We start from the raw sequence: 10,378 nt of genomic DNA, 5'->3' as shown, positions 1-10,378 counted from the left end.
CCAGACTTTTGACACCGTGTGGCACTGCATAGCCATCTACAAAGTCTGAGAACTGCATAATCAAGGTTTTATTTAGTTATTTATTATTTATTTTATGTATATGAGTACACTGTCACTGTCTTGAAACACACCAGAAGAGGGCATCAGATCCCATTACAGATGGTTGTGAGCCACCATGTGGTTGCTGGGAATTGAACTTAGGACCTCTGGAAGAACAATCAGTGTTCTTAACCACTGAGCCATCTCTCCAGCCCCCATAATCAAAGTTTTAAAAAAAGGAAGGAAAGAAGGAAGGAAGGAAGGAAGGAAGGAAGGAAGGAAGGAAGGATGGAAGGAAATAAGGAAGGAAGGAAGGAAATAAGGAAGGAGAAAGGAAGAAAGAAAGAGAAAGGGAGGAAGAAAAGATGAAAGGAAGGCAGGCAGACCAAATCTCATAATGTTTTAAACTTCTGATCTTGTGCTGGGTCACATTTACAGCCCTATGGAGGTTCATGAAGCCTGTGAGCTGCAGATTGAACACACTCCATTCCCAGTTATAAGGTTGGAATGATTCTGTTTGGATGCCGGGCGGTGGTGGCACACGCCTTTAATCCCAGCACTTGGGAGGCAGAGGCAGGCGGATTTCTGAGTTCAAGGTCAGCCTGGTCTACAGAGTGAGTTCCAGGACAGCCAGGGATACACAGAGAAACCCTGTCTCAAAAAACAAAAACAAACAAACAAAAAACAAAAAAACCAAACCAAACAAAACAAAAGGTTGGAATGAGAAAGAAATGAGCTGACGCATAAGACTTAGCATAGGATCAAGGATGTTTGTGTATGTGTGTCCGTGCGTGCATTTGCGTGCATGTGTGTATGCTTGTGGACATGTATGTGTGTGTGCACACTCATGTTTGTGCGCGTGCATGCATGGGTCTGTTATAAAATTATTACTGTGGTTTTCCTAGCTGAGGAAATACAAGTTCAAAAGGGCGATCATTTGGCCAGGGTCCCCTGTTCTAGTGCTGTGCTGGCAACGGAATCTCAAAGGAAAGTCTTAATTTGTCACACATGCTAGTTCCTGGGGTGAAGGTTCCCCTTGTGCCTGGCTTTAGACTACCTAAGCTTAACAACGGCCTACCACACCCTGCTGCCTGGCAGTGCAGGTCTGTTATCCTGGTTCTCAGCAGGCAGAGACCACACTTTGAGACCTTATCAAAAAGAAAAAGAAAGAGAAAAAGCAAGAAGCAAGCAAGCAAACAAAAGAAAATAGCCTACCAAATTCCAGAATGTGGAACAACTGGCTCTGGCCAGCTCCAGGCCAGGCCATCACTACAGCAGCTGGTGCGTTGGTGGAAGCTTCAGATCTGAGCCTGGAGGTCTTGCAAACATTTGCTATTACAGCAATTTAGACATGCTCACTAGCTACCCTCCTGCCCATTTTACAGACTAGAAGACTGAGAACTCTAGACACTCATCCACCTGTCCCAGAGCTCAGCACCACCTAGCTCTATGTCCTGCACTAACCTCTCTCAGGGCAACATGCACACAAATCCGTTTGTGATCATCTTCTCCTAGAGGGAATTTCCCAGACACCTCCCAGATTGGTGGCTTCGCCTCCAAAGCCCTGTAGCAGCTTGGCAGGAGGAAGCTGTTGTTGGCTGGGGTCCTGGCCAAGCCCCACCCGTCCTAGACCTCCTGAGTTGGAACCTGTCCTGGCCTGTACCTGCCATACGTGGGCTCGGGGAAGCACTGTTTTTGGCAATAGGTACAAAAGAGAGGCCTTTTTCCTGCGGGTGCTGGGGATGTGGGGGTGCATGACTCATGCACCCTGGTGGGGAGAAGGCTGCAGGCAGCGTGGGGAGTGGGGAAAGCAGAATTCCTGGCCCAGGAGAGATTTATTGTGCTGCGGGCAGTCTGGCTTCATGCCAGGTAGGGATTCAGGGGCGGCACACTGCCAGGCAGTCATCGGAGGCTGGGCACAGATGCCCTTCAGGCGTGATGGAAGCACCGAAACTTTCGTGCCTCTAGCTGTCTCTGACTTCTGTCACACACATGTGGCTGCTGAGCTGAACTTGTTTGCACACGATGTTTCCAAGAGTCACGAAGTGAAGGGACATAAAGGACATCCCACCCCTCACCTCAGACCTCAGGGGCAGGGGGAGGGACAGGAGAAACTACATGGCAAGTGAGGGGTTAATGTGCAGCCTACGTGCTGATGAAGCAGGAGTTCTCTCAGGAGACAGGCTGAATCCAGAGGGACCCCAGAGGAATGAGATAGCCTGGAATATTTGTACCTAGGGGCAGGTGTAGAGAAGGGGGACCTCTCAGGTTTAGAAGGGAACAGGAAAGGTAGGGTTATTGGTAGGACAAGGGAGAGGAGTCAAGTGAGAAGAGAGAGAGTGGGAAAAGCAAGAGTGATCGAAAGAGCCAGGCAGTGGTGGCGCACGCCTTTAATCCCAGCACTTGGGAGGCAGAGGCAGGCGGATTTCTGAGTTTGAGGCCAGCCTGGTCTACAGAGTGAGTTCCAGGACAGCCAGGACTACACAGAGAAACCCTGTCTCGAAAAACCAAAAAAAAAAAAAAAAAAAAAAAAAAGAGTGATCGAAAGGCCACAGATTGTAGCTGGTCTGGCCTTGGAGCTAAGAAGCCAAGACTGGAGGTGTTCCAGACGAGGCAAAGGGTAAAAAGACTGTAGCTATAGACCATGCAGGGTGAGATGTCTCATCCACCCTGGGCAGTCTGAGTCCCAGGAGTACTAAGTACTTAGTACTGAGGTACTAAGCTGGGAGAGGCTGTAGGGCAGGGCTGATAGCAGAGACTAGGGCTCTAGAGTGGAGTACAGTTACAGCTCCTGGCCACTTTGCCTCCCCTCCCAAAGCTGATTCATTCACAGGGTCACTTTCCTTAAGTCTCCTGAATGAAAAAGTGACCCTTTCATCTTCCTCCTTCACAAGTCTGCCTCTAATCTCCTCTCTGAACCCAGAAGGCACAGTCTAAATTCTGGCGTGCTGGGCATGCATTGGCAAGTCCTGTTCCCTCTCTGAACTGCTGGTGACCTCATCTGAAAAACAAAATACCTACCTCAGAGGGGTACTGCGAAGATTAAAATAAGAGAGTGGATGTGTAGGGGCTGGCAAAAATGATATCAGGTCCTATTCCATACAGTAGGCACTCCATAAGTGTCGACCTTTGGGAGTGGGTTGAGAAAGAGTGCAAAAAGTGTCCTTATGTGCTGTTGCTGAACCCTAATGGGTCCAACCTGGGCTAGGATCTCAAAACCACCCCTCTTCCATCAGCAAAGGAGGATTTTAGTTCTTCTTATCCCCCTCTGACGGAAGGTCTCTGTGAGTCACCAGCTGGCCTAAAGGTCCCATGGAGTGGGGGCACCATAGAGATACTTTGCTGATGTTCCTAGGACATGGCCTGGCTTTCTGGGAAGATGGAGAAACAGCACATTCCTCCCGAAATAATCCTACAGCTATTTCCAGTGCTACTGTGCCCAGGCCAGAAATGGCCACTGATCTCTGTGCCTGGATACCATTTGGAAAAACAGCCCAGAGGCCCAGCCCTCAGCTGGCTGCCCGCCTGCCTGGCCTCCCGGTCCCCAGCCCAGCGCTGTACCCAGCCCTGGCTCAAGCCTCAGAAGAGAGTGGCCACCACTTGCCTTGTTCACTGAGATCTCCACACGGCTCTTTGTCTGTGGGGAGCCTGTGGGTCCCTCATCTCTGTGCCCTGCTTAGCTGACTCTCACTCAGAGGCAGAACGAAGGTTCTTTGTTCTCAACAATTGAACAGTGTCGCAGGACACTGGGCTACAGTGACTTGCCATACACAATCTGGTCATTAGGAAACATAGGCTGGACCCAAATTGGAGAACATTCTGCCAATGACTAGTGTCCGTCAGAGCCATCGACGATGAAGGAAGGGGAAGAGGGTCTGGCAAGATGTCTCTATCAGTAAAGACCTTGCAAGAATGAGGGACTGAGGTCTGGCTCTCCAGCATCCCAGCACTGTGGAGAGGATCTCTGGGGTTTGCTGGTCACATAACCTTAACAAACCGATAAGCTTCAGATTCAGTGGGATGCCCCACCCTAAAAAAATGTAAGGGAAGACGTGATAGAGCACAACTCCAGACACCTACCCATCAGCCTCCAGCTTCCAAACACATGCACACGCACATATGAACATGCATCCACACATAATAACACATACACACATGCACGGACATGCACGCCTAGATGAACATCTACAAACACACACACACACACACACACACAGACTGAAGGAGTGCATTCAGGATGAACATTTGAGAGGCAACTGGTAAAATCCGACTTTGGGTAAATTAATAGGTTAATGTCTTCTGGGGAGACTTGAACATTATTCACCCTAGATAGGGTACCAATGGCCAAGCAATAGAAGCAACTCCATCCAAGGTGAGACTGATGAACCAAATGGTTGACTGGCTTTTATAGAAGAGGGGTGACTTTCAGGAGTGTGGGTAACCCCCTAAAAGCCACGTCGCTGAAAATTCTCACTCCAGCATCGGCGACGACCTCCCACGGCTGTCTGTATGGTGTCCTCTGTTTAGTTAATCTTCTGGTTTTGTGTATGGTAGTTTCACCCAAGTCCACATACCCCTGGGGCAGAATCACATGCAGCTGGAAGGAGCACAGGACAGGGTGGCTGAAACCTTGGGTGAGGGTGTGATGCCCCTCCCTTGTCCTTCCTTCTGTGAGGAAACATCAACAGGCATGATCGTGAAGGTTTCTTGGATTGAGATGGTAGTGTCTGCTCTGAGGATGGTGTCCACTATAGAACTGTCTGTCTCATAGAGACTCTAGGTCAATGTTCAATATCCTGGATCAGGAACCTGTAGGAGGTTAGAAAGTATCGGTCTTCTCCCCTCAGCAGGAAGAGACACACACTGAAGCCATCGGGCACAAAAGCCGCTGTCATCTGTAACTTGCTGAGCATAGCAATGTATATGTGTGTGACGTAAGTGCCAAATGTGGATACAATGGTTTTTTTTTTTGGATACAATGTTTACTTAGAGGATTTGAATGGAGAACATGTGTGTCAGAGGCAGCTTTGCTTGTACACTGAAGGCCTAAAGTCAGCCATAGGCCTAAGTCAGCCTGCTAACACAAAGTCTCGGGTCTCTGTGGAAAAACACTGAAACAGATAGCTATAAGATATTGTAAACAAGCAGCTTTAGTGGAAATTTACCAGCCTGGATAGGAACAAGTAGTCATAGGTCTTGTGGATAGTCATAGACCTTGGGTAGCCTTGGTGGATAGTACCAACTTAGATAAGGACAAGTGAATCATAGGTGGAGTCATAGTGAACTGTCCCCTGAATCTTCACCCAACTGACACTCTGTTCTGGAAGATATCTGTACTACCCCTGAACATCTTCGCTCCTGTGTCATCCCCTTGCCCACATCCTGCCTTTTTGTGTATATAACCCATGTGAAAAAGTAAAAATTGTGATTTGATCAACCTACACACAGATCACCATTCTTTGCGTCTTTGCCTGTTCCCCCCGCAGCCCCCCTTTCAGGTGACCTCCCCAGACCCCTGTTTAATGCCCTGCTGGCCAGGACACATGTGGGGACCAGAAAGATAGTTCTGTGAAGATGGTGTTTGCTTTCCAAGCCAGACAACCCAAGATTAATTCCTAGCACTCACATGGCAAAAGAAGAGAAGTGACTCCCATTAGCTATCCCCAAATTTCCACTAAGGCGTGTGCGTGTGCATACCCACATGTAAGCACACACAGGAAATAAAAATGAAAAAGAAAGAGGACATGGTAGCTCATTGTCTTCTAAGTTTCAGTAAGCTTGGGAGTCTGGAAGAAGTATATACAATACACATATAGAGTATATATATATTATATATATCACACATTCTATACATATATAGAGTATATATTATATATACACTATTCACACATAACATATAATAGACATGCAATATATACACATATAGCGTATATATTACATAATATACAAAGTATGTATTATATATACTACATATAAACACATAAAGTATACAATATATACACACTGATATACATATAATATGTATATATACATATTATATACATATAATATACATATACTCATATACATAAGTATTGGATATATAGTATGTATATGTATAGAGTAAGAGTATATATATTAACAGACATTATATATATACACAAAGTATATATATTACATACATACTACACACACACACGCACATGTACACACACACATGCACAGTACACACACATTATATGAGAGAGATTGATTTTCCAGTGTTGGCATTTGAATTTGTCTTGTATGTCCCCATGGAGCCCTGTACCACCAAGCTGTGCCTCCGTCTTCCCCCTTTTTGTTTTTTGTTTGTTTTTTTTTTTTAAAGGATTTATATATTTTATGTATGTGAGTACACTGTAGCTGTCTTCATACACCAGAAAAGGGCACTGGATCCCATTACAGATGGTTGTGAGCCACCATGTGGTTGCTGGGAGTTGAACTCAAGTCCTCTGAAAGAGCAGTCAGTGCTCTTAACCACTGAGCCATCTCTCCAGCCCAGCCCTTTTTGTTTTCTGTGATGCTAGGGCTGAAATCCCAAGTTCTGAACAAGCAAAGACCATGTCTTATCAGGTCTTGGACACTCTGCTGGGCCTCCCTTCCCCCTCATCTCTCACCCTTCTTTTGTACTTTCTGGAGAGGTCCTGAGCCTGGAAGAAGAGGGAAAGGGAAGCAAAGGAAACCCAGGAAGAGAAGATTAGAGAGAGGGAGGGAGCCAGAGCTGACCAGACTCTCTCTTCGCCAGGCTCAGGTACCAGTCAGTCAGAAACCTAACTGATCCACCCAGAACCGAACTGTATTTTCAACAAGAGGAAAAAATGGGGTGGAGAGAGACTCTTCCTGGGAAGTACTATGAGATCTCAGGGAGGATGTGGGCCGTCTGTTCAGCACTCGCTCACTGGCCAAGTCCTGGGGACCTAGGCCCAGTTGGAGCCATGAGATTCAGAAAAAAGCACTGAGACCTGTTCCTGAGGAGACTGCACACTCCATCCCAAGCCTGACACACAGAAGGTACTCTACGGAGAACTGCTGCCTGCTCTCAGCCCCCTAGAATGGGTTCCCCAAAGGACAGCCCTTGAAGGAAGCCTCACAGGAAGGATAAATGATGTTATGTGTAGCCAGGTGTGTCTGCACCTTTCTTTCAATTCAACACAAGAAAGACAAAGAACACTGAAAACAAACAAACAAACAAACAAACAAAAAAACCTAGCCACATTAGTCTGGGTTCAAAAATTGGGCCCATCTGTCTTGGCAGGTTGCTAGTAGTTCCTGCCTCCGAGGCTGGGGCCTGGTCGGAATGACCCCAGGAGGCCCTTCACAGCCTTAGGATTCCATGATTCTATGACATGGCCAGCAGTCTGGAGCAGCAGATAGAGGGTGTCCCCAGTGGAGAGCCAGGGAGGTCTATGTCATCTACCTCCTAAGAGAAAGGGTAAGAGAGGAGCTGGCCCCATGGCAGGCAAATGGGGTCCCAGGGACCCGGAAAGGAAGGGGGCTTGAGCTGGGGCAGCCCTGAGTTGTCTCTTGTTTTTCTAGAGTAAGTGTTGAAGTGGGGTTGGGCCAGACAGGAAAGAGGCCAGGACATTCCACCCATTTTAGACCCAAAAGACAAGGGCAGCTGAGGGGCCACGGCAGGGAGAGGGATTTGCAGCTGTCTCTTGGGTGGGGCGGTCTCAGACACTACTCTGTTGGTACTGAACAAATATCAGAAGTCAGGCAGAGCTGGTAGTAGTCGGGGAGACTCCCAGTAGAGGTGGACTGGCCAGTATCGGAGACCCAAGAGATGCAAGAAGAAACTACAGGGACTTCATTACCCAGGGACAAGACAGGGCTTAATGGAGGAAGCCTGTCTTTGCCTGGCCAGGTTTAGTCTCGAGTAAAATGTCTACTTCAGGACCAGAAAGAGTGAGAGCTCCACTGCTCTCTGTTCAAATGGGGCAGAGAAAGAAATCTCATCCTGTTAGGGAAGATTAGAACCAAACAGTTTGGCAGAAAGGTTTGAGACTCGTAGCCTGGGATGGCTTTGAACTCACTATGCGGCTAAGGCGGCACTTTTGAACTGTCTTTTGTGCTGGGAGTAGGGGCGTCTGTCAATTGGGAACGGATGGATACTTCCTTCCTTATGTGGCAGCAAGAATAAATGAGTCATGTAGGACACGAGGTGACAAAGTGCAGAGTGCAGAGGACTGGTCTGGAGGGCGGTGGGGGTGGGGGAGGGGCGGGGAAGTGCGCTAGTCACCACTGTGGGCTAGCTGTTAGTGTCATCCAAGGCCTGTCTCTATTTCAGTCAACACTAGCGGTTCTGCCATTTTGGCCTTTGTGGGGTCTCTGCTTTGGAATTTGAGAAATGTGGGCTCAAAGAAGGGGCTGGACCATGTTTTCTATAGGCCAGGCCCCTCTATGCCTCTTCCTGCTGCCCTCCTCAGGTCCTGGTCACTTTGATGGCCCTACCTTTCTCCTCATCTCTCACACCTCTTTTGTGCTTTCTGGAGAAGTCCTGAGCTTGGAAGAAGAGGGGAAGGGAAGTAGAGGAAACCCAGGAAGAGAAGATCAGAGAGGTGGCGAGGAACTGGAGCTGATCGGACTCTCTCTCTGGCAGGTAACCAACCAAACGCTGTCAAACCTCAGAAACTTGACCCAGTCAGAAAGATGTCTGGACGCCAGGTGAGCCGTTCTAACACTTACAACCGCTTGAGCCAACCCAACAACATGTCCTTCCCTCCTCGAACTCCAGGCTGGACCCAGTACCCCAATATGAACAACGGCAAGGGCCTGCGTAGCCGGCTTCCAAGCGGCTCCGAGTCAAGCACTTCCGGCCACTTGGAGCAGTCCTTCAACTCCACCTCCCCAGGACTTCAATTGGGGAAAATCTGCATGGGCCGCCCCTACAACTCCAGGTGTGTGGAGACAAGTCACCTGATGAGAGGCCCGGTGGTCAAAAAGCCCACTTGTCATCGTAGCAGCCCTCACTGCCTGATCTGCACAGACCGGCCGTCATGCCCCTCTAGCCCTACCTTCCTGGACCAACTCATCAAAGGCATCAGTTACCTGGACAGATCCACCAACGTTTTCAACAACAGCAGCTACCCCAAAGCGCTGAGCTTGCCTCAGCTGGCAGCCACCTACCTGGAAAGAGCTGCTAACTCCCTCTACCTGGACCAAACGGAACGCCCCCCACCCCGCAGCTACTCCACCCCCAGCACTAGCACCGCCACTGCCAATCACTCCCCAGCCAGCAATTGCTTGGTCCCTTCCACTAGGGACACCAAAACCCTGCAGTGCCTGGGAGGTTCAACTGCTTTGAGCTACCAGCAACGGCCTAACCACCAGACTTTCAACGTCGAGATGCCTCAGAGGCCCGGGGTAAAACTGCCAGAGATCCCTCTGTTTGGCAATGGGTTCTTCTCCTTAGGTCGTCTGCCCAAGTTCTGGGAAGCAATCCGCTCTGGATGGAATGCTCCTGTGCCCACCCCTAAGCCCGAGGGCTGGTGGTGACATGGATGCCAGCTTTGTCGAGTGGGCACATGGCCACAGTGTGGAAAATAAATTATCATAAGACAAAACAGGGGGGTCTTTTTTGCCTCTGCAAAGTGGAGTCTCAACTCAGTTGCCCAGGCTGGCACTCCTGACACAAGCGATCCTGTTGTTGTTGTTGTTGTAGTTAGGGTTACTAACTATTGCTATGATGGAACACCATGACCAAAGCAAGTTAGGAAGGAAAGGGTTTATTTGGCCTACACTTCCACAGCGCTGCTCATCACTGAAGGAAGTCCAGACAGGAACTCAGGGCTAATGTGGAGACAGGAGCTGATGCAGAGGCCATGGAGGGCTGCCCTTTCCTGGTTTGTTCCCCATGGCTTGCTCAATCTGCTTGCTTATAGAACCCAGGACCACCAGCCTGAAGCATCCCCACCCACAAGAGGCTGGTCCCTCCACTTCAATCACTAAGAAAGTGACCTGTAGGTTTGCCCACAGCCTCATCCAATGGAGGCATTTTTTCTCAAATTAGCCAGCACAAGGGTCTTATATAGCTCAGGCTTTCCCTAATTCTATGTAGCCAAGGATGACCCAGAACTCCTGATCTTCTAGCTTCTACCTCCAGGGTGCTGGGATGACAGATATGTACTACCATACTCGTGTGTGTGTGTGTGTGTGTGTGTGTGTTGTGTGTGTTCCTCAGGCTTAGCAGCAAGTGCCTTTATCTGCTGAGCCATCTCAGCAGATCCTGAGTTTTGCATGTTTGAAACAAGTATAATACTAACACAGCGCCCTGTAGACTGAACAAAACCACTTGCAGGATGAGTGTGAAGCCCACAGATCT

At 48.7% G+C, this 10,378-nt stretch overlaps 1 protein-coding gene across 2 annotated transcripts; it reads left to right on the top strand.

The window, feature by feature from the left end:
- The first annotated feature begins 7,392 nt into the window (after positions 1-7,392).
- Positions 7,393-9,616, top strand: LOC117709638 (uncharacterized). Of its 2 annotated transcripts, none has more exons than XM_034504130.2 (2): positions 7,393-7,489; positions 8,657-9,616. In XM_034504130.2, exon 2 carries the CDS (start codon positions 8,707-8,709, stop codon positions 9,550-9,552), a length of 846 nt encoding a protein of 281 aa, XP_034360021.1. In that variant the 5' UTR covers positions 7,393-7,489; positions 8,657-8,706; the 3' UTR covers positions 9,553-9,616. The 2 variants fall into 2 exon arrangements, with proteins under 2 accessions (XP_034360021.1, XP_034360022.1); XM_034504131.1 differs by having other exon boundaries at positions 7,404-7,489; positions 8,484-9,616.
- Positions 9,617-10,378: the final 762 nt, after the last annotated feature.

The sequence above is a fragment of the Arvicanthis niloticus genome, chromosome 5, assembly GCF_011762505.2.
Source record: "Arvicanthis niloticus isolate mArvNil1 chromosome 5, mArvNil1.pat.X, whole genome shotgun sequence".
Lineage (NCBI taxonomy): Eukaryota > Metazoa > Chordata > Mammalia > Rodentia > Muridae > Arvicanthis > Arvicanthis niloticus.
Note: the sequence above shows the minus strand (reverse complement) of the source record. Positions and strands in the feature narration are given on the sequence as shown.

What these genes read in the sequence shown, in the direction of transcription:
- LOC117709638 (XM_034504130.2), top strand. Translation starts at nt 8,707, where the DNA reads ATGTCTGGACGCCAGGTGAGCCGTTCTAACACTTACAACCGCTTGAGC.